Source organism: Tenrec ecaudatus, chromosome 2 (genome assembly GCF_050624435.1).
Source record: "Tenrec ecaudatus isolate mTenEca1 chromosome 2, mTenEca1.hap1, whole genome shotgun sequence".
NCBI lineage: Eukaryota > Metazoa > Chordata > Mammalia > Afrosoricida > Tenrecidae > Tenrec > Tenrec ecaudatus.
The window spans coordinates 2,605,301-2,628,088 of NC_134531.1; the positions used below are offsets into that span (position 1 = coordinate 2,605,301).

Here is a 22,788-nt window from a genome sequence, read left to right on the forward strand (position 1 = left end):
CATACCCCTGGCTGATTGTCTTACAGGGCGAACGCCGAGGATCCCTGGCCTTCATCCGCTCACCCAGCACAGACAACATGGTCAACGTGGACTTCAGCACACCCCGGCCATCCACTGTGGAGGCCTCTGTCTCCTACCTGCTGTAGGTCCTCAGGGAGGCCTCCCTGCCAGGCCCCAGCCCAGCCCTCCCCACCTCAGCTCTGAGAAATGCTCTCTGGGGGGAGGGGGACGGGTTGTCCCAGGGGGTGGCAAGGAACCAGCATCCCCAAAGCAAGGCCAGAGGCCCCCTCTCTCACAGACACATCCATTCTTGCTGGTCAATCCATATGATGATGTCAGTGCTTGCAGTGTCCACAGAGGGGAGGTGGGAGGAGGGAGAGGAGGACCCAGGAGAGAGTAGGGGGAGGGAAAGGAAGGCTCCCACAGGGCCTGGTTTTCAGAGGCCAGGTGAGTAGTGGTTATTTGTTGGGCTGCTAACCACCAGGTGAAGTTCAAAACCACCAGCTGCTCTTCTGGAGAAACATGAGACTTTCTACTCCCGTGAAGAGTTAGGATCTTGGAAACCCACAGAGGCAGTTCCACCTTGACCTGCAGAGTCGCTCTGGGTCGGAATTGGCTCTGGCTGTGAGATTTGGGGCCTGGCCTGTGGAAGGAGCCCTTGTGGCTCGTGGGCTGCTAGCCGCAAGGGCATTATTTTGAACCCATTATTTGTTCTGAGGGAGGGAGATGAGGTCGTCTGCTCCAGTAAAGGCTCACAGCCCTGGAAACCTTGGGTTTTGTCTGGGGCCTGCTCTGGGTCTACAAGGAGCTCTGGGGGTGCCAACAGGGCCTATGGTTCAAACCCACCAGCTGGTGGGAGAAAGATGGGGCTTTCTGCACACCCCATGAGTCCTTCTGGCACCTGGTCCTGCACTGCAGAGTCCCCTCCCCCTACCCCGTGGCCTCTTCTGGCCCCACGAATTTGTGTTCACTGGGACAAGCCTCTGTGCTCCTGGCTCTTGGGCAGTCAGTCCCTCCAACAGCAGGCTTTCAAGGGGCACATAGCTCACCCCTGAGGGGGGGCTGTGGCCTGGCAGCCATCTGCTGCCGCTGCCGCCAGGGGAAGCAGCCTGCCATGCGCTCCCTTTGCGCCCCACAGACGAGAGAACGTCAGTGAGGTCTGCCTGGACATGCAGTCGCTGGAGCAGCGGCGGCGGAGCATCCGCGACACGGAGGACATGGTCACCCACCACACGCTGCAGCAGTATCTGTACAAGCCGCGGCAGGAGGTGGGCGCGGAGGCCCCTGAAGGGGTCCCTAGGCTGGGCTCTGGGGTGGAAGGAGGTTGGGGTGGGGTGGGGGGAGAGCAGGGAGACTCAGGCTGCTGTCTCGCAGTACAAGCACCTGTACAGCCGGCACGAGCTCACGCCGACCGACGATGAGAAGCAGGACAAGGAGATCTTCCACCGGACCATGCGGAAACGCCTGGAGTCCTTTAAGTCTACCAAGCTGGGCATCAACCAGAACAAGAAGGCGGCCAAGCTCTACAAGCGGGAGCGCGCGCAGAAACGGGTAGGGGCGGGACCTCAGAGAGCCGGTCTGAGGGGCGGGACCTCAGAGGGAGAGGAGGCCTGAGGGGCGGGGCTCGGAGGGGCGGCGGTAGAGGTCAGCAGAGGGCTCCGCGGGTCATCACATGGAAGCGGGCAGCGCAGAAGGGCAGGGTCAGCCGGGGCCCTAGTAGGTGGGGAGGTGGCGGGACTGGAGGCAGCGGGCGGCCCTTGGCTCACCCACCGCCTCTGTGCGGCCGCATCACAGAGAAACAGCAGCATCCCCAACGGCAAGCTGCCCCTGGAGAGCCCCCTGCACAACTTCACCATCAAGGAGCGAGGTAAGCACGGCCCTGCGCTCGCCCTGCCCCTCGAGGAGGGGCTTCTCTGCCGCTCTGGGGTCCGCGTATGCTTCATAAAGTAGCCCTCCCAAGCCTCCTCTTGGCCCCATGGCCCCGGCTCTCCCTTCAGCCCCCAGGTCCCCGTGTGCATGGAGACACCGGGACCTCAGGAGGTGTCGCCTTGCCTGGCCCCTGGCCTTCTCCTGGCGCCGCTGGCCTGTCAAGTGTGCTTCCCCCCTTGTCCCACCCCCTCCTTGCAGATGACCTGGAGTTCTCCGACCCCGAGGAGACCCAGGAGGACAGGAGCGGCGGGATAGAGTTCCTGGCCAACGTCACCAGGGACACCATGGCAGACTCCAGTGCAGGTGAGGGACAGGGGGGGATGCGCTCGGGGTGGGGTGGGGGGATGGGGGTCCGCTGGCTGGAACCCGGCGTGGTCTGTGCACAGTTGGACAGGCCTGGGGGCTCACGGGGCGCTGCCAGGGCCTGCCACTCACGTGCTGGCCAGCTGAACGCCTGTGCCTGCCCACAGAGCCATGGGGAGCAGTCCCTGGTCCGTGGTGGGGGGCTCTGCGACAGGGGAGCTCCTGCGTGGTCCAGCATCGGGGGTCTCTGCGACGTCGGGGGGGGCGCGATGAGAGGCTGTGCTCTGGGGGCTCCGAGATGCGGGTTCACAGTAAGAGTCCGTGGTAGACGGTCCCGCTGTGGGGGGCTTTGCGATGGGGGGGGGGGGGGCTCAGCCCAGGTCCAGGCTGGTTGGTGCTCCGCAGGACTCGACCTCCGCTTCCAGATCGCTGCAGAGCGCTGGCGCGCGGAGCCTGAGCCCCCGCCCTCTCTTCGTAGGTGTTGACAACCCTGTGTTCTCTCCGGAGGAGGACGCGGGCGTCCTGGCCAGGGTGCCGCCGTGGCTGTCTCCCGGGGACACCGTGGTGCCCTCCCAGCGGGCGCGGGTGCAGATTCCCTGCTCGCCTGACCACTTCCACCGCTTGTCCCCCATCCGGCTCAGCACCAAGTCTACGGGTGGCGACCCCGAGCCCGAGGAGGCGCCGCGCGCCAGGCCGCCGGAGTCCACGCACATGTAACCGCTAACGCTGCCTCCGCCCTGTCTCTCCGCAGGCCTTTCCCTCGCGCGTCCTGGCCCCAGCGAGCTTCGGCGGGACTTCCGCTCCCGGCGCCTGCCTTTCCGGTCTCCTGCCTCTGCTTTCCTCGTAGGCGACGCTAACTGACCCTCCGGGCCTTGGTTTCTCTAAGTCACAGGGCTTCCGCGGACGCGGGAGCGGCTGCCCAGCACGCCGTCTTACTGGAGCTTGCCTTTAGACGGCGCCCTGCTCACAAACTAGGCAGTCCATGGGAGAAAGCGGTCCTCCGGCTCCCCGAGGGACAGGGACGGCAGCAAAGGGGGTTACGGACCTGGGGGGAGAGGAGAACTGGTTGCTCAGGGGGAAGAAGGGATGGAAAGGGGGAGGGGGACCAGGAAGAAGCGGAGGGGGAAAGAGGGGAGAGAGGAAAGGGGGAGGGGAGAGAAGACAGGGGGAGGGGCGAGGAGGGAAGGGCAGGGAGGGGAGAGGAAGGGAGGAGTGGGCAGTGTAGAAGCTAGGGAAGGGAGAAGAGGGCGGGGTAAGGGGTGGGGAGAGGGCAGGGACCCCAGGAGAGGCACCTACTCAGCAGGCCACAGGGAGGGCTCCCCTGCACCCGAAGGATATAGAATTTCGTCTGGTTTTAAATGGCTGGTCTGCCTTTACTGTGCTGCCTGCCCCCCTCCTTCCCCAGGGAAGGGGGTTCTAGCATCAGAGACAGGCCTTGGGTTCTTCAGGCTCCTTAGCGGGACAGGTCGGTTTCTCCCCTGTGGCAGGCCTAGGTGAGGGGGCGTGGAAGCCCAGTTGGGGGACCTGCAGGTGGGCGATCCCAGGCAGCCCCACTTGAACAGCTACGCTGGTGCTTTCCTCTTGAGAGACAGTGGACTTTCTTTCTCCTGAGCCGCTGGGTGATGCAGGGTCGGTGACACACCTGGCCTGCACCCGCACTGGGGCCGCTGGGCACACACTCTCAGAAAGGGCCCTCGCAGGACTCTTGCTGCGCTCCGTCTGCTTGCTGTCGCTCCTGGGCCGCCTTCTTCGTCCCTCTAACCTCTCCTGGTATCCCTTATCTATGGCCCGTGTGCCCAGAGAGGTACACAGATAACGTGTCGGGGCGGAGGGCACGATATGGGCCACGCTTCTGTGAATCGGACCTATTGGCCACCCTGTCTCTATGCCGCCAGCGTATGGCCCCAGAGCGAGGGGTGGGGCGGATTTGGACCAGGTTTGGGAGATCAGCTTGCGGTGGCTCCCTGTAAATCTCCCTGTGGCTGAGTACCCCACCAGGGGGGCTTTCCAGGACCCAGCTATAAGGGCCAAGGTAGGCAGAGGGGCACGCCGGAAGGCCCCCTGCTCCCAACCCACTCCATGCCTGCCATGCTCTGGTCCGCAGGGCGAGACCCTCACAAGTCCGGACCCCGTGCCCTGGGGAGGACCCGCGGCCCGCAGCCGCTCTGCCCCATGCCTGCTGCGGGCGCGCTGGGGGCGTCCACGGAGGAGTCGCCGCCGACCACTCGCTGTCCTCCCGCAGGTGACACGGGATCCGACGTGCCGCTGACCGGACGCTCCTCCCCGCGCGAAAAGCCGCCCGCCGCCCCCGAGACGCCCCTGCTCCCCGCGCGGCTCCCGCGCCCGCGCGTCCCGAGCCCCACGCCGCCCGCCATGCCCGAGCTGCCCGCAGCGCCCGCAGAGCCTGTGCGGAGCCCAAACCCGGAGCTGGGGGCGGAGCCCGAGCCGGGCGCGGAGTCGCGGCCCGAGCGCCGGACCCTGCCTAACGCGCACGCGCGGTCGGCGGCGGCGCGCCGCGTGCACAGTCGGCGCTCCTTCCAGCGGCCGCGTGCCCGCCGCCGCCCCGCGCTGCTCAAGCTGGCGTCTCTGCAGCCATCGTGCCACGCGCCGCCGCACTCGCTGGAGCAGGAGGAGACGCCGCTGTGAGGGCGCGGGGCGCGCAGCGTGAGGGGACTCCCTAGGGATTGGTGTGCCACCTGGGGATGGGAAAGAGCAGACCCTGGTCCTGACCCAGCGAGGGCCTCATCAGGTTGACACCCGGACCCCAAACGTGTCCCTGACCCCCGCCGGACGTTGAGGTTTCCGGGGATGGGGAGGGGGGCGGCGCTCCAGCAGACAGAACCATCAGGTGGGTGGGGGGTCAGCAGGGGGTGGTGAGTTCCTTAAGCTTCGTGTGTTTAACACAGAGAGGACAGGTACTGCCGCCCCCTCCCCGAAGTCGCTATCTGTCCTACATGTGCACAGGCCCCCAAACGTCTCTAGGGCCGAGATCCTGCAGAAGGGATATTGGCTGAGACTACCCCACCCCCTCTCCTGTCTCCGGAAGCCATCACCCAGTTGCCACCCAACCGTACCAAGTCTCAGGAACATGTCCTCAGAGGAGAGGTGCCCCAGGGAGCTCCAGTCCAGAAGAGGCCCCTGCCCCCCTGGTGCTGAAGCGGGCGCAGTGACCACAGGCCACCTGCCTTCCTGCAGTCAGGTCTGCCTCTGAGGACCCCCTGCAGGAGTGAGGGGTGCTGACTGGAAGGCTGCCTCTGAGCTTTTCCCAAGCAAACCAGACTGCTCTGCTCAGGAAGCATTCAAGTTCCTCATCTTCTGATCAATTTGTGACACTTCAGGTTCTCAAAGCAGCCACAGGTGAGGCGCGTGTTTTAGCAGCTTGCCCTGTGTCCTGGCTGCACATTGAGTCCTGGATCCACACTGTCCACAACGATCTGCCCGTCACTTTACCGCAGGAAAGGGGTGCCTAGAGAACCAGCGTTGGCCCCTGGCCGTGTGGTCCCTGGAGTTCACTCACTGTCCATGGGCAGGTTCTTCTTTTGTGAATCACTGGCTTGGCTGTTACCCGAGGGGGGGGGGTGCATGGCATGTGGCCGCCAGGGGGTATTCTGTAGACTTTCCGACCGTGTTAATCGACTCTCTTTGAGCACAAAACTCAGCCCCCAGCTATGCTACTAAACCACCTCGGACTCGCCCCCGCCAGGAGCCTCCATCACCAGCCCTGGCCAGGGAGCTGCACTGATGGCTGCCCTCACTGTGAAAAAGGATCCGTTTAGAACAAGCTGAGTCCTGGCCTCAGGGGTCCCACTGCCCCTGGGGGCCTACCCAGTTGCCACATCTGCTTTGCAGCGGTCTCGGTGGCCAGAAGGAGCAAGACCACCTTTCCAAGTGCCTCCCAGGAGCCCAGAGCAGAGCGAGAGCAGGCATCTTCCGTGTCCCTGACTGGAGGCCCCAGTGCCCGAAGGAGGCCAGGTCCTGGGCAAGGCCCGTGGGAAGGTGCAAAGCACACCTGCTAATCTGCTTAACAAAGTGTCCATGACTTCCGGCCCAGTTTCCAGGGGGCTCTGTGTTTCTGTGGACTGCACAGGTTAAGCAGGTTCACGTGGCCCTTTGCAGGTGCGGGCTGTTCTCTCCCCCTGCCCCACCCCCACCCCACATGTAAGGTCCACCTCCCCGCTCCTGGCCTGTCCTGACCTGTCGAGGGCCGCAGGCACACGTCATCCCTGAGGGCGTGCGCTCCATTTTGTCATCGTGAAACAATGTAAAACATGAATGTATTTCCTTAGGAAAACTGTTGTAAGAGTTTGACTCAGAAAGATTTCCTATTTATTTAATACTGAACTGTGGCCGACGGTGTGGTCGCCCCTATAGAGTGCATGCGTTTGAGAAATCGTTGGTTCACATTTTGTTACTGTGCCCACGGGGCTGCGTCCAGCCCGGATGGGGTTCTGTTGCCAAAGGCAGCCTGGGGTTGAACTTCACCCACTGCCCCTGGAAATGCCACAGGGGAGCCGCCTGGGAGGTGGCCAGTTGGTTTGGTGACTGCAGTCCCGGTATCTGTGTCATCCCAACCCCAAGTGCCTTAAGATGCCCCTCCCTGTGTGCTGTTGGGAGGGGATGGAGAGGGGGCTGCACCAGACCCCTGCAGCGCTTTCTGGATCGATTCCATTAAAAACTGTTTTCCAGGCTGTTTTGGGTGCACTTTGTGATTTGAGAACTCATCCACAGGGACCCCCTTCCCCGAAGGCCAACATGTCGAGTGTGAGTGTGTGTGTGTGCGCGCGCGCTCAATGGCTCTTCTGGCCACCAGGAAGCCACAGGCCATGGGTCTCCAGGCCATCAACACTCAGGTTATACTGGGGACAAGAGGGGTGGGAGGGTGGGCAATGACCACCTCGGCCCAGGTGGAAGGTCAAATATCTGAGGCACCAACAAGCTAAGTGGGCTGGGCCCCAGGGTTCCCCCAGAGGCCTTGATTCTAAGAAGCTGGAGAGCTTTGAGCAGCTGACGTGAGGACATGGACATCTTCAGAAAATTGTGGTCCACATGGCAAACGGTCTTGGAGACTAGTGTGGCGGGATCTGTGGTTGGCCAGAGATGGGCATGTCCCTCTAACCTGGCACAGGCTACTCTGACTGGACCCAGGGTCCCCACCCATCATCCATTCTTGGACTCTGGGGGCCACGGTTCCTGTTCACCAGGTCTGCATTAGCGTGGTATGAAAATAAGCCAATCAGCCAGGGGTCTGGCTGGAGCTGACAAATCATTTCAAGCTGGTGGCAAGTCTGAGAGAGGGAGGTGTGCACAAGCCCCGCCCCCCAGTCAGGGACGCCCACTGAAAAGAGCAGAGAATCAAGGCTTCCCATCACGAGAGGCTTCTTGCAGAGGAATCATGGAGTCTTTCATAAGGGAGGGGCCACAATTCAGGGGGGAGGTGGCACCGTGGTCAGAAAAACACCCCCTCAATGAGGTATACCAGATCAGCACCCCCAGGTGTACCTCATCAGACCTCTCCACTGAGGTGTACCTGACCAGATGGTGTGCACTTGATCAGGGCTCCCCAAGATGTCCTCGATCAGCATCCCCCTACACACACACTGTGGTGTAACTGATCAGCCCCACCCTGCGAACTGTACATGAACAGTTTCCCAACCCTGCCACCAGATGATCTCGATCGTACTCTTCCACAAGGTATACCTGATCAAACACCCCAACCCCAGCCCGCGACAGTGTTGATGAAACCCTGTTAGGTGGGGGTCTCTAGAGAAGCAAAACCAGGGACACTTAAGAGATTCTATCAAAAGAGCAGTCCACAGTCAGAAGGCGGGTGAGCCAGCCCAGCTCGTCCCATGGTGAGAGGCTAAGGGGGAGGTTCTTCCCGAGAGAGGGCTGATGAGCTAGGAGGTGGGAAGACCACAGGTTAATGGAGGCAGAGTCCAGTCTAAGCAGGGTCAGCAGGCAAGGTGATGGGCTGCCAACAGCTCCCAAGGTTGGCAAACATGGCAGGCCACCAGCCCAAGTCCCAAGAATCCAGATGCAGGATCCAGGCCAGCAGGAAGATGAGCATTCTCCACAGTATCTATTTCTATATGTGGTGCAGGCCACCCCCCACCCCCAGGAGACATCATTGGGCTGACCTGAAAAAAGCAGTCACACTCTACCCTAATCTTGCCACAACTGCTTTCGACAGTGGTTAGGTCACTTGCGGGGGAGGCCTTACCACATGGTAGCCAAGTTGAAAGGAAAACTGACTATCACAGACCCTCCCCAGTATACATGACCACACCACCCCCCTCAGATGGTCCTGATCAGAACTCCCCCGCCCCATTCAATAGACCTTATCAGACCCATAAGCACCTGATCAGACTTCCCCTAAGATGTATCATACCAGAGCGCCGTGGCCAGTGGGCCTGTCTCCTTCTCTGAACCCACTTTTCCAGAAGCATTCGCAGGCCGACCTGCTCCTCAATGAAGCAGCCCCAGCCTGTGGGTTCACACCCACCCAGGCCCACATCCCAAACCTGTGCACCCCACCTTAGGAAGGGGCTGGCCTGCTTGCTGGAAGTTTGGGGAACCCCTGAAGCAGAAAGGATGAGGCCGCAGCTCTGTGTGCAGAGGTGGGAGCCTGGGGCAAAGGAACGACTAGGTCCTTCCTCTTTCATAGTCTTGGGGAAAGGCGGGGTCCTAGGGCGAAGTTTCAAAATAAAACTGGTTTCAAATGAATGAACAACACGTAGCTGATACCACTGTTGAAGGCAGGCGTGGCAGAGATGTGCCAGTACAGGAAGGCAGCAGTGGAATGTGCACACCATCCACAGGGCACCAGAGTGCTGCTGCAAGTGCTCCTCAGCACCTGGCATCTCCCCACGGCATGGCCCCATGTCCACCCTCTGCAGGAGGCAGGCGGTGTCCTGAGGGCAGTGGCATCAGGGGCGGGGCTGGGGGGCCACAGCAGAGGAAAGAACTCGTCCTGATCCTGGATGGCCCGTGGCTCCTCCCGCAGGGCCCACAGCCTCGAACCTTTGGAGCAGCGGGGGTGGGGGGGGGGAGGCGCCCAGTGACTGACTGTGGGAGACAAGACACAGTCCAGGCCGCACATACCTGCAAAGGGCTGGAGCAGCACACAGGCCACAGGGTGCGGAGTCCCCGACACCCTTAGTTGCTGTGACCAACGACCCAGCAGGAGAGGCATCTAGTATCTGAGTCCCGGCCATCAGAACCCTTGGTTCATCAAAGGCCTGGTCCAGGGCAGCCTTAACGACAGAGCTTCAGCCCAGGAGGGGGCCGGTGGGCTGCAGAGAGCAGAGCCGAAGAGTGGCTGGGGGCCAGGCTGGGAACATGCTGGAGGGAGGGTGGTGGAACTCGGCACTGCCCCACAGGAAGCTGCAGCACCAGCTACTTGAGGAGCTTGGTCACGTTCAGACTGGGCACGATGATGTCCTTAAAGAGCGGCACGTAGTCTGGGTTCGTGGGCGTGGAGCCTTGCTCCAGCGTCTCGATGATCGTCTGCTTCATGTCTCGGCTGGCGTCCCCCCGCACGGCCAGCAGCGCTCCGATGTGCTCATCCCTGGGGAGGGGCAGAGGCATGCCCAGGTGAGGACGCTGGCTTGGGGAACCACCCACTTCGGTGCCCTGAGAGGGGTCCCTTCAGGCTGTGGGGGGGGCGGGTTCCGTCACCTGATGTCAGGGTACTTGCTGACAAGCGTTGAGACCTCCAGGTACAGCAGTGAGGGGTCCGTGAGCTTAATGACCTCGGCAATGGCTACGATGGTGTCACAGTGCCCGGCGGCGTCCTCCCCAAAGCCCTGGGAGCAGAGGTATGGAGGAAAGGTGGCGGCTGGATCTGTCCACAGGTCACCCTGCAGACCCAGTTGCCCACGTCCCTGGGAGCGGGGCTCCTTGGGGCTGGGGATGCACAGGGAGTGGAGTAGAGGAGATCAGGGGAGTGGCCCAGGGTGGTCTCATGTAAGAGTCAGGGACAAGTCGCTTAGGGGTGGGGGGGTGACAAGTCGCTTGGAGGGACAAGTCGCTTGGGGGGGGCGGGCAGGAGCAGGATACTGGGATGGGGGTCTCCAGTGGGTTGGCACTCACTGAGGCCAGCTTCCGGAACAGGAAGCGGAACTGCTCGGCCTCCTTGAGCATGCGCTCGGCTCCCTCCTTGCGCTCCTCGGCAGTGCGGAAGGAGATGCGCTTCTGCATGACAGCGCGCAGGTACTCTACCACCACACGTCGGTGCGCCTCGGCCGCCACGCGCTGCCGAGCATGGAGAGTGTAAGGGGAGCCTGGCGAGCAGAAGGGGGTCCCGCGGGAGCGAGTGCCTGCCCGACAGAGCCACTTCACACGTGCCACTGCCCCACCTCCTCAGGAGGCCGGGACCTGAGCGTGATGAACCAGCCCCCTGAGTCTCAGGGGTGCCACGCTCCAGACACAGCTTAGCAGATGGAGACTCTCCAGAGGGGTGTGTGTGGGGAAGGGGGGGCAGGTGGCTGCAGGGGGTCCTCGGCAAAGAAAGTACAGAAAGAAAAGGACAGGCCACTTCCTGTCAGGCACACACCCAAGAATGAGGAGCCCTGGGCAGTGCGGGCACCGTGGGGCACAGCGTCAGTGCCCCCGCCACACTGCACCACAGGACCCGTGGCTGTTGCTGATGAGCTTGGGCGAAAGGCCTGGCAGCGGCTGCCCCGCCGGCTTACAGGCAGAGCAACCTGTGTCGGAGGGACCTCAAGACGACCCAAGCGAACCCAGACGCAGGGGTCACACGGGGTCCAGGCCGGCCACTCGCAGAGAAACAAACTGCATCAGCAGGCATTCATGAACGCTCGCAGGGGACTCAGCGCCCACAAAGCATGGAGGGAAAGCCCCAGCTCGGCTAAGGTCTTTTCAGGGGGTGGTTTGGGTTTGTCTGAAGCCACCTTGAAACCATGGAGCCAGGACTGAGCCCAGCACCTGCCCACCTGTGGGCGGCAGGCTACTAAAGGGATGCTGGGCCTGCTGTCGGTCCAGCCATCCAGGCCTGGACTCCTGGGTGGACACATGCTGGTCCCAGCTCCAAATGGAAAGGTCATTAAAGTAGCTGTCACCCAAACCCTTCTTGACACCACAGTCCTCAGGGAGTCCGCTGCGGGAGCTCTTAGGCCACCAATGGCGTAGCCCGCCCCTCCCGCTGGTTCGGGCTGCTTAGAAAGCCTGTGTGGCTGCAGCAGGCACTGCCACCTGTCTCTTCCTTCACACGCCCACCTCGGCTGCCTGTTCACCTCTCAGCCAAGGTGACCACCTCCTGTCTCTCCTCCCAGATTCCTAAACTCAGCTGTGCCCGGGGGACTGTGGCATGGCGCCAACCAGGCAGTAAGGTTGGCAAGTGCCTACACGCTCACCTTTTTATATGGCTTCTTGATCTTTGCAAAATCGTTGAAATAGTCTTCCACGGTGACACAGATGGTGTCCACGGCGTTTGACCCTAAGAGCCACTTCTTGGTCATCAACTCATTGAGATGTTGCTGGAAAGCAAACCCAGAGACCCTTCTGAGGACGCTCTCCCAGAGCAGGGCACGCCTGCACTGTCAAACATGAGATTGACACTGTGCATGGAATTCTGTGGGGTATGTCAATGTATGGTTTACTTTTGGTAACCACGGGTTAATGACAAAGGGGCTAAAAAACAAACAAAAATAAACACCTGGGAGGGCTTTGAGACCAAATGGGGATTGAAAAGTCGTGGAGTTTTCCCAGGAACCTGTGGCAGCAGCCCGGTCCGGAAGAGCTGCCATGTCCTCACGGGGAGTCAGCTTTCACAGATGTGTGGAGCCGAGTTTGTGGGGCCCTTTGTGGGCTAGTGGGCACAACTCAGAATGAGTAGTAGCAGCTGCAAACCACTATCCACTCATCACCTGACTGCGAACCGGACCGTGTGATCGACACAGACTGGAGGTTCAAAAAGGTTCAAGTGACAGGGCACCCACACAGATGGGTCGTCTGGGCCTGGACTGACTGAAGGGGACTGGGACTGGCCATTCTGTGGGGGACTAAGCCAGGAAGAACAGGCTACAGAGGAGTGACATCTCATTGTTTAAAGGCAAGTGTCAGGATCTGTCCTGATGCACGAGTTCATGGAAAAATTCCACAATCTTTCAATTCCAGCTTTCCGCAACTTTCTGAAGCCACCGTGTACAACACGGTCAGTGAGAGGATATTTTCTGTCACTCAGAGTCACTCATGCCACAGATGAAGGGTAAGCGGGAAGAAGACAGGCCTGGGATCTACTTCCAAGATCACAGCCATGAAACCCGCGGGGACAGCACTCGGACAGGGTCGTGGAGAATCGGATGGCCTCCGTGCAGCTGGGCTTTGGTGTCATTTGTGGCCTGGCATGCCCCTGGCCCAGTGCTCCATTCATGCTGTGAATGGTGTGTGCCACCTATGTCCATGTGCCCGGGCTGTTTAGGTATCAGGAGTAAGCCAGTGACTGGGGTCAGACTCTATCCTGTCATCCACCAAGCGGTGTACTATCTGTCGGACGGCTGCTAGGGTCTCTACCCAATTGTGTCATGAGGTGGCCCCAAACCTGAGCCTGAGCAGCGTGCTGCATTGGAAAGCCCTGGTTGACATGTGTGCTACACCTGCAAACAGACTCCCTGCAGGTCCCTCCTGCCCAGACAGTGAGAGGGGCCCACCTCCAGGTCCAGGAAGACCTCCTCCAGCAGGCTGCTGCAGCCGTCCTTGGCGATTGCGTCCAGGACGGCGTCCATGCTGGGCTGGCTCATGGCCAGGCCCTCTTCCAGGTCGCCTTTCAGGTACTTCCTTTTTAGGCTGACAATGGACTCTCTGTAACAGAAGAGCCGGGAGCCGTGCTGGGAAGGTGTTCACCTCACCCTGGCTCCTTAGCCCCCAACGCCACTGCCACCATCGCCCTCACCGGAAGGTCTGGCAGTTGTTGACGACGGCGATCATGTACTGGACATAGCACTGCGGGCACTGCCGGTTCCTCAGATGCTCCTCCTTGTACAGCTGCGCCTCCTCCTTGTATCTGGGAGACACGGTCGCCAGACAGGTGACCCAGCGTGGCGGTGGGCGCCATCTGAGCACACTGACCAAGGCTGCAGAAATGACACTCCAGGAGCGCAGTGAGACCAGACCAACCCCGGGCCCGGAAGTGGACCCTGGACAGGTGTTCCCATAGGAGGCAGTCGCAAGTTAGGTTTCCCCATGCATAAGCAGCCTCCTTTAGCACATATGGCTCCCTCCAAGGAGGTACAGCAAAAAAGGCAGATTGTCCCAAGCGCTCCCTGAGTCCAATCTCGGCAGTACTGAGCACACGGCTCAGACTGGGGCGGCCGGCCAGCCAGCCAGGGGTGTGATGGAGGGGTGGGTCCCTTCAGAGTCCTACTCCATCTCTCAGTGTTTCCAGTGAACAAGGGGCAGTGAGGGACAGGGGACCCCTGGGGGATCTTTCAAAACCAAACCAAAGGACAGGCTTAGCAGGAACTACAATTTTTGTCTTCTAATTCCTAGATACACACTTTAAAAACGAACGCACTGGCAAAAATACATACCTATTTAAGAAAGAGTTCATTTGCTGAAGACACAGGACCAGTACCTTGATTTTCAAATCTTCGCTGATCTGCGCAGCCACTTGGAGGTTCTGCTCAAACATCTGCAAAGCAAAGAGTGGCTGGTCCTGACCGAGGCCTGTGTGAGGGACCGAGAGCACCGGCAGGTGGAGTGCAGCCCAAGCCATGGCCACTCCACTGACTCCGACTCCTGGAGACCCCGTGGGACACAGCAGCACTGCCGTGGCTGGCGGGTTCCCTTCGCAGCCCAGTGCTTAGCCCAGTGTACCACCAGGGCTCCCAAGTCGGATAAGATCATCCAAATCCGGAGAAAAACCACACTACCTGAGGCACAATCAAGTTAGCCTTAGGGAAAAAACGAAAACAAAATCCAACCCAAGCCAACATGCTCCCCAGCTAAAAACCAAGTGGCTCACATTCTGACTCTCTGGGACTGGGGGGTCTCTCCCAAGGGACTAGACAGACCTTAGCTGGTGGAGCTTGTTACCCTGAGGCCCCCAGGAAGGGGGAGGGAGGCCTGGAGAAGTGAGTGACAGGAGTCACCTGTCAGAGCCAGGTGTTGGCTCCAACTTGGGCATCCTGACCTCAGCCTGTTCCTGAAAGTATCTCCAGTTCTAGGTGTACAGTCTGTAGAGACATGGGAAAGCCCCCCATGCTGTGGACAAGAGCCGGTGAGCTGGGGACAGAGAAGCTAGGAGGGTACAGCTTTCCTCAGGTCATCCTGTACAGGACGTCACAGGGACAAAGAGAGCTTCCAGAGCACAGCAGCAGAGGATGACCTTGTCATGGGAGCAGCCCACTGTCACGTGGCTGATGCCCCAAGCCTAACTCAGGGGACAGTCTGAAATCAATGTCCTAACAAGTCAGCAGCTCCTCTCCTCGGCCACTTGTGAGGCGGAAACGGTGAAGGGAGGGTCCAAGGGAAGTGACCCTGTGAGTGAACAGGTCCCATTGCTATTTACAATGCAGGGTGACCAGTCACAGGTGTGAGGACCCAGGCGGCAGCTTCTAGCGCAGACCCAAGAGGGCACAAGGAGGCAGCCTCTGCTCCAGGTATGGACAGATGCCAGGCTTGTGTGCTGTACCGCAGCCCCCGCCCCAAGGCCTCCCCGGAACACACCTGGAAGACAATAGCGGGGAGCGTGGTCTGGTAGTAGCCGTCCTGGTCGGCCTCAGGCTCGGTCTCCTTGACCCAGTCCTTGCGGTCCGTCTCCAGGGCTTTGCGCAGCCAGGCAATGATGTTTGACTACAGACAGTGGAAAGAAGGAGCAGCTGCTGCAGCAGAGACAATTTCCCAGCAATGGTGACGGCAGAGGGGTCTCAGCCCCACAGGTGACTCGAGCCCTTACGTCTCTACCCAGCTCCAGAGAAGCCCCTCCCACCCTCTGCAGACTTGAAGCAACATCGCTCAGTCTGAAGAGAAAGGACTGGGCAACCCGTAGTGCATGCTGAGTGGGGGTGAGCCGGGCTGTGGGAGCTGAGGCATGGGTGGGGCACTCACCCATGTTACAGACGGGGAGCCCTTGACCCGGCAGCAGGCTGGCAGTGTCACCTCCCACCTCTAGGGCAGCCAGCCCCCAGAGAGGACCCTGCCCTGCACGCACTCACGTGGGGAGCCAGATTCCTGAGTGGCCCAAGCAGGGGAATGCTTGGCCAGGCTCAGTGTGGCAGGAGCCGAGCCTGCGCCCCAGCCAACCAGGTCTCACCGCCTCTGGGACCGAGAAGAGGCCTGTGTCCCAAGCCTAGGGGTCTCCTCCCCTGAAGGGGCTTCCTCAGGGCTGGGGTCCTGGCATCATAAGTCAGATCCTCCCCAGACTTGGGCCAGGCCTGCATGGTGCTGTCCTCACCTAACTGGTCTCTGGTCATGGAAACAACCAGGGCACTGCACATGGGCTACCCCCACGTGCCTGGGGCACCAGCACCTAGGCAGACCCCATGGCCACCCTCACCCACCTGGGCAGAGAGTCCCGCTCTAGCCCTGCCCAGCAGAGCTGTCCTACTCACCGTGAGCGTGGACATATACGTGCCCAGCAGCTCTGCGACCACGTGCGAGGACAGCAGGGGCCCCAGGGCATCGGTGTCCACTTCTGGGGCCAGTTCTGAGTTTCCCATCATCTCTGCGCTGTGTGGAAGGGGATGGGGGTGGCGAGAACCCCTGAGGAGCTGACAGTGTGGGCCCCCCTACCACCGTGTCTATTGACACCCGATTCCTGCCAGCACTTGGGGTCACTAAGCGCAGGCTCCACCTTGGCCCTGCCCACTGTGCCCAGGCAAGGCTGTCTCCCGCTCGACTGGCCACCAGGGGGACACCCTGAGGGCCAGTGGGCAGTAGGTTCTGATAAAAGAGCATTGGTGACAAGCACGTGACTGAAGCACCTCAGGCACACAGGTGCTCTTCAGCCTAGTGGGTGGGGATGGGGCCAGTGCACACCACCACCACCCACCACCACAGGGGACTGAGCAGGGTACTCAGCCAGCCTGCTAGCCTCCCCAGGAGCTGTGGACATATCCACACTAGCATGCAATAAGCCCCCTGGGCAGGACCAACACACAGGCCAGTGGCTGGCCCACTTTCACTTGCCCTTGCCAGGCTGGTCCTCATCTAAAGGACACAGGGAGGGTGTGAGGACCCCCGAGTGGTGGGGCCTGACACAGCTCAGGAGGCAGCGCCCTGACATGCTGGGCACGCTGGCCTCGGGGAAGTGACAGTGCAAGTCAGCCTCTCGCTGTGTCCCTGTATTGAAATACTCAGTCTCCACTAAAGCAGGGAGCTTAAGAAATCACACCAGACAGCAAGCACACCCAAGGACAAGCTTGCTCCCGAGTCCTGAAGTAACTCATTTCCAGCACAGCAGTCAAAGGGGAGATTTTATCCACAAAACCAGGCTAGTGAAAACAACCCACCCCAGCTGGCCACTCCTAAGGCACTCTGGAAAGCGCATGGCCTCCTCCTCCTTGTTGTCCCAGCAGCGGACAGCAAGGCCTGCATTCCATGCAAGGCCCATGAGCCTCCAGCTCAAACACTCCAGGGACCCAGGGCTTCTGGAGTCTGGGTCCCTGTGACCGGTGTAGTGGGGTGCAAGGAGCAGAGCTGGTGGCCTCACCCTGGCCTAAGGCTCCTGAGTCCACAGGGTCACCAAGCAGCAGAGGGGTCAGGTAAACGCCCTGCTGAAGCCACAGGCCCCAAAGCCTAGTGCTACCACAGTGACCAGAGCTCGGCCGCTGTGATGGCCCCCACAGATGGCCACAGACACGCCAGGATGCCCCCGCAGCGGCCCTACCTCGTGTAGGTGTTGAGGACCCAGGTCAGGAGGCTCACGATCTCGCTGGCCTCCAGGCCCTCGGCGGCCAGCTCCTGCATGCGCGTGCTCAGGGCCTGGTGGTACATGGCCAGCAGGCTGTGGAAGATGTCGTAGTGCGGGGGGAAGCATTGCACCGCCAGGTTCTTGGCCACAATGAGGTCGTCCAGCACGTACTTGCGGATGATCTCCAGGTGGCGCACCAGCCACATCTTGTCTGATTCCCGCGTATCGGCCTGCGTGCCCTCAATGCGTGTGGTCACTGTCTTGTCCAGCACGGCGAACATCTTCTCCTTCCACTTCTTGGGCCGGCCGGGTGGGATGAAGCCTGTCTGGCGGCCACGGTCCAGCATGCGCCTGTCGATCTTTTCCTCCCGCTCGATGATGCGCACTACAGACACCAGGAGCGTGGGGTCGCGGCGGACGGTGACCAGGGACCGCTGCAGCACCATCCACAGCTGCTTGGCCAGCTCATCCGAGAGCCGCTGCATGCTGCCGAAGTAGCTCTGGATGAGTGTCATATCATGCGCGTTGCGGCTGTCCATGCGGTACTGCTCGTACAGCAGGCCGTCCCGAGAGCACTCCAGGTCCACCAGCCTCCGGTGAGCCTGCAGCAGCTCCCCCCGCTCCGTCAGGTCCTCCGTCTCCCTGACAATCTCCGGCACTGGGGGGGAGGGGGCACACACAACACACGCCTCAGTCACAGCAGCAGAGCTACAGTCCTGAACCATGGGCATCGAGGGTGTTGGCGGGAGCCCGCCCTCCGATCGCCAGAAAACCGACTGCTCCCAGCAAGGGCACTGTGGCCCTGGCCTGACAAGACTGGGGGAAGTTGGAGGGGAGTAGTACGACAGGGAATGAACTGGGCAGCTTGTGCGTGTCACAGAGGAAGCTGGGCAGGGCTGGGCACTGTGCAGTGGACGGGAAGCCATGGCCTGAAGACTGCGGAGTGAGCTGTGAGGCGGTAGGACACCCCCGTCCCCAGGGTGGGGGTGAGGACAGGGTCAGACATGGCGGCCGTGGGGGAGTGGGAGTGCACAGTAGACGTGACACAAGGGTGACTCCTGGGGACAGCAAGTCAGCTGAGAAGCCAGGGCAGACACTGCGATGGGGCGGGCAGGCCTCGCACTGGACTTCCTGTCTGAGTGGGATGAGGGGAGCCTGCAAGGCAGAGGCTACAGTTTGAACCAAAGCTGGGGGCAGCTAGCCTTGTCCGGAGATGGCTCCAGGTGGGTGCGCAGCCCCTCACCCCGTGGCAGGAGGCCCCCAGCATGCCTCCCCCATGGGGTACCAGCAGGTCAGGGAGTGAGGGGCTGCCTGCAGCTGTCACTGAGCATCAAGAGTGCAGCCGGGAGAGGTGCCCTCAGACCCCCGCTGGCGACCACTGAGCTTAACACCACCTTGACCTCGATGCCCAAAGAGGCCTGCAACACAGATGGGTGAGAGCTCATCTCGAGTGCTGCTTGCCCCACAGAGAGCAGGCATCAGAGGGGTACCTGAGAAAATGTTCTTGAGGTTCTCCACGGCGGCAGCGAGCTGGCTGTGCTGCACCACAGCCTCCTTCACGTCGCGGAGGCTCTCGATGGTGCTGATGCTCTGCCGCCAGTCCTGGCTGACATCGCCCAGGGACTGCTGGATGGCCCTCACGTCGCTGAGTGCACTGTGCAGCTGGCTCAGGCCCGTGCGCACCCCATCCAGCTGGGACTGGATCGCAGCCTGTGGGCACAGCTCAGTGAGAGCCCCGCTCCCCTAGCAGGGATACCTCCCCTCAACTTACACTGGAACCAGATGACCAGCAGGGGGAGTCAGAACTCAGTAAAAGGTGATGGTTGGGGGGGGGGGGCACACAATAATATAAGAAACAGGGATTTTCATGCACTTTTGTGTGCTCTTCCCCTGCCTTGTTTGCATTGCTGTCTCTAGATGGCATGGCTGGGGAAAGCTTTGTGGTGACCCCACAAGTCGGGCCCCCAGCCCCTCAGTTGGAAGGTGTGGACACACCCAGGCACGGCTCCCAGCCCTGGCACCTCTGTGACAGGCCTGCATACACACATCCCTGAGGCACCACATTTCCCAACCAAGAACCAAGTCAGAACTTCATGACCAGCTTTCAGGGGCAGAGTCTCCTCGTCCAGCCAGGAGGCCACTCTGCCGGAGGGCAGCCAGCCTCACTGGGGCCTGAGGGCTTCAGGGTGACCACCAGAGGGAGAGGGTGGAGCCAGGCAGGGCAGTGGAGGGATGGTGTCCCAGTCAGAGCCTGGAGCACCTCTCTCAGGCACCTAATGACACTTAGAAACATGAGCAACCATGACCCATGACCACGCGAGGCTTCTACTTTATGACTGATGACGGTCAGCTCATCTGGTCACTTCTCAAATAGGTGAAATGCCCAAGATACAACTATAATTATAGGGGGATGGACAACAGAAAAGTGGTGAAGGGAGACAGCGGTCGGTGTGAGACATGAAGGAAATAATTTATAAATTATTAAGGGTTTATGAAGGAGAGAGGGTTGTGGAGGGGGAGGGAAATGAGCTGATACCAAGGGCTCAAGTAGAAAGAAAATATTTTGAAAATGATGATGGCAACATATGTACAAATGTGTTTGAGGCAATGGATGTGTATGTATGGATTTTGATATGAGCTGTACAAGACTCCAAAATGATTTTAAAAGAAAAAAATTTCCACAAGAAAACAAAACACACACAACCCCCCCCCCCCCTGTTTCAAATTGTTCTTTAAAGTTACTCTGTGCTTTGTTGATACAATGAAGTGCTTCGTATCCTAGCTCAGGAGCTCCGGTGGCACACTGGTTACCCACTGGACTGCAACCTTCAGGGTCCGAGGTTTGAAACCACCAGCCACTCCTCTGGAGACAGAGAGGGCTTCCTACTCCTACCATGTCTCACAGGGGCAGCTCTACCCTGTCCTACAGATTCACTCTGAGTCGGCATTGACTCGATGGCAGTGAATTCAGTTTATTTTCCTCCTGTCTCATCATACCTGCTAATACCTTGATGTTATTACACATTTTTCAGTTTGGGGATGAAGTCAATGCCATATCAGTATGGGAATTAATGTCCTCAAAGGCATTCTGGTGAGTCCCCAAGGCCATTCTCCTCTCCTGCCAACTACAGCAGGAGATGCACCGAGCCTGCCCCTCCAGTAAGGCTCCATCTCTCACATCCATGGAAAGGTGCTCGGACTCTAAAAGGCCTGAGAAGGAGGCCTTTCTTTTCCACCTCCACCAAGTGCCCAGCTCTTCCCTCTTCCCTCCCCCCCCCTTCCTTCCCCAGGCCCAGCTGAGCACCTGGCTTGCCGGCAACATCTGCAGAGATGAGCACTCACTGCACCCCAGTGAAGCGCCACAGAAAAGCCCTGAATGAGGGAGAGCTGTGGCTACCACCCCAGGGTCATAAAAAGGGGTAACCGCTCCTAGAGGCTCACGGTGTGCTTCCAAAGGGGGCTGCTCTGGGAGTGCCAGTCCCACCAGGTCCTTCTCTGCACACTGACTGACTGGTGGTCATCTTGGGACGAATTTGCTGCATCAACGTGAGCTTCAGCTTCACCCTTTCCCATTAGTGCAGAGTGTGCTTCAACAATTACAAGGGGGATAATTCACTCCCTACCATCAAGTCGGTGCTGACTCACAGTGACCAACAGGACAGAGTAGAACTGCCCCCCCCCCCCCCCCGGTTTCCGAGAGCCCCATCTTTATCCTGGAATGATGACGTTAAGCACCTAAGAATGAATAATTCAGTTCGCGACTCTGAACGTCAAGAGCTCTGCCTCTGTCTGCCCAGGCACAAAGATGGAGGGAGCTGGTTTTCTCTGCCTCCGTACCTTCAGCCTGGCCTCAACAGAGGCCTTCTTCCGAGCCTCTCTTCTGCGATACTGCTCTACTTTGTCCAGCTGGTCAGGGCGCTGAAGCATGCCAGCCACCCTCTGGACTGCTGTCGCCACGGCTTCCCGGTCTGTCTCCTCCATTGTCAAAAGGCAGGTGGAACTCTCATCCAGGTCATGCTAGAGGATTCCTGGTGGGCGGAAGGAGGGTGAAGTGTGCTGGACAGGCAGGGGTGTCCGTATAAACCTGAGCTCTCCCCTGGAAGTCAGTGGGCCATGATGGGGAGATCAGGAGAAAGTTTGAAAAAGATCATTGATAAAGTAAACTGGGGGCGGGGGGGAGACGAACTAGGGTTATAAACAACTAAACAGGGAACAGGAACTCTCAGAACTACAATATGAACAGGACGGCTTCGGTCAATAAAATAGCAGCACTTCGCAGTCATGGGAAATGTAAACTCTCCGAAGACAAGTCCATCCTCGCTGTCAGCAGCCAGTTTCTAAGACGTGTCTCTTCCTCAAACAAGGCTGCTTCCGCATTTCTGGAACACGGGCACCATCCTTGGCCAAGCCAGTGAGGCAGCCCCGGGAGCCCATGAGGAGGACACACACACCACACAGGTATGACACATGCCGCCAACATCCCACGACAGGCAGACAGACAGACAGGCACACACCTCAGAACCCCTCACTGAGGACACACCCACTGCCACCCCCCCAAAACTCCTAAGAGGGGACACACACACACACACACACGGCCGCTACCTCAGGGGATGTGCACACACTGCCGCCAGCACGGCAGATACGGTGGGGACATCACTTCAGGGGGGGTGCACACTGTTCCCACTCCGACCCCTCAGCAGAGCACACACATTAAGCCCACGTGAGAGGGTGTGCACACGGACTGCCACCATTCAGCACCCTCAATGGCCGCCAGTGACAATGGGGGTACTCCCCGCAATCACTTCGGGGGATGTGCACGTACCCCCGGCACCGCCTCGGGACGCCTCGCCGGACCGCCACACACACTGTCTGCCCTCGGGGCACACGCGCGCACCGCTCAGAGGGTGTGTACGCACCGCCGCCACCCGGACCCTCCGTGGGGACCCTCACACACACTGCCACCAGGGTCTCGGCAGAGGGGGCCATGGGGGGCGGCGGTCTGAAGCCTCACCCCGAGCTGTCACGCCGCCGCCCACCGCCCACCGCCGCCGCGGCCGCCCCCGGGCCGGGCCCACAGGGCACCGAGGTCGGACCCGGGCGACCTCCGGCCGCACAACCCGCGCCGCCGCCCCCGGGCCTCACCGTCCTCAGACCTCCGCCTCCCGCTACCTGCCGGAAGCGGACGCTGCGGGGAACTTCCGCTTCCGGCGACGCGACCGGAAGGGCTGGGCCGGCCGCCGGCGCCGGGGAGTCGCGTCCAGGTCGGCCCGGGCTGGTGGTCCCGGCGGGTGGCGGCCCGGCCGCGGGGCGCTGGTCCACCGGCTGCTCTCCGGTGAGTGGGTGCCAGGAAGCGGGCACCGTGACAACGCGCCACCACGGTCCCTTTGGCCGCGTCCCGGGAGAGGACTGGGCAGCGCGCCTGGTTCCGGCGAGGCGCCCCGGCTCCACGCTAAACCTCGAAACCGCCCCCCGCGCCGCCTGAGAACCCCCCCCCCCACACACACACACCCTTCTGACCACGGGACTGCCAAGGGGGGCCCCGGGGAGAGGCAGTAGCCCTGACACAGAGCAAGGGCGTAAAGGGAGCCTCCCTCCTAACGAAGACCTGCCCTGCCCCGTTCCGCGCTGTTGGATCAACCACAGCAAGACAGCCCTTGACTGTCTTTACCCCCCAAGCTTTATCC

General features: G+C 60.6%; 2 protein-coding genes across 7 annotated transcripts in view; one reads left to right on the forward strand and one right to left on the reverse strand.

Annotated features, from left to right (window-relative positions):
• Positions 1 to 3,259, forward strand: part of SLC9A3 (solute carrier family 9 member A3) — a 42,506-nt gene extending 39,247 nt beyond the window's left edge. The window contains exons 11-16 of the mRNA XM_075542973.1: positions 27 to 142; positions 1,139 to 1,268; positions 1,375 to 1,551; positions 1,795 to 1,867; positions 2,128 to 2,232; positions 2,711 to 3,259. Coding sequence (XP_075399088.1) covers positions 27 to 142; positions 1,139 to 1,268; positions 1,375 to 1,551; positions 1,795 to 1,867; positions 2,128 to 2,232; positions 2,711 to 2,949 — 840 coding nt within the window. The 3' untranslated portion in view covers positions 2,950 to 3,259. The remainder of the gene's footprint in view (positions 1 to 26; positions 143 to 1,138; positions 1,269 to 1,374; positions 1,552 to 1,794; positions 1,868 to 2,127; positions 2,233 to 2,710) is intronic.
• A 4,753-nt stretch (positions 3,260 to 8,012) lies between these two features.
• Positions 8,013 to 22,420, reverse strand: EXOC3 (exocyst complex component 3). 6 transcript variants are annotated; one of them, XM_075540837.1, is made up of 13 exons: positions 22,247 to 22,420; positions 20,942 to 21,132; positions 18,595 to 18,814; positions 17,081 to 17,762; positions 15,804 to 15,921; positions 14,920 to 15,045; positions 13,782 to 13,882; positions 13,145 to 13,255; positions 12,903 to 13,053; positions 11,607 to 11,729; positions 10,324 to 10,485; positions 9,910 to 10,037; positions 8,013 to 9,799 (listed from the first exon to the last, which is right to left on the reverse strand). In XM_075540837.1, exons 2-13 carry the CDS (start codon positions 21,083 to 21,085, stop codon positions 9,628 to 9,630), a joined length of 2,238 nt encoding a protein of 745 aa, XP_075396952.1. In that variant the 5' UTR covers positions 21,086 to 21,132; positions 22,247 to 22,420; the 3' UTR covers positions 8,013 to 9,627. The 6 variants fall into 6 exon arrangements, with proteins under 6 accessions (XP_075396952.1, XP_075396954.1, XP_075396955.1 ...); XM_075540839.1 differs by having other exon boundaries at positions 20,942 to 21,200; positions 22,247 to 22,263; XM_075540840.1 differs by lacking the exon at positions 22,247 to 22,420 and adding an exon at positions 22,116 to 22,206.
• Positions 22,421 to 22,788: the final 368 nt, after the last annotated feature.

Coding starts and splice junctions, on each gene's coding strand:
- EXOC3 (XM_075540837.1), bottom strand. CDS start 21,085: ATGGAGGAGACAGACCGGGAAGCCGTGGCGACAGCAGTCCAGAGGGTG. Junction 18,815..20,941: donor CTGTTGAGGCCAGGCTGAAG/GTACGGAGGCAG, acceptor CTGTGCCCACAG/GCTGCGATCCAGTCCCAGCT. Junction 15,046..15,803: donor CGTATATGTCCACGCTCACG/GTGAGTAGGACA, acceptor CACTGTCTGTAG/TCAAACATCATTGCCTGGCT.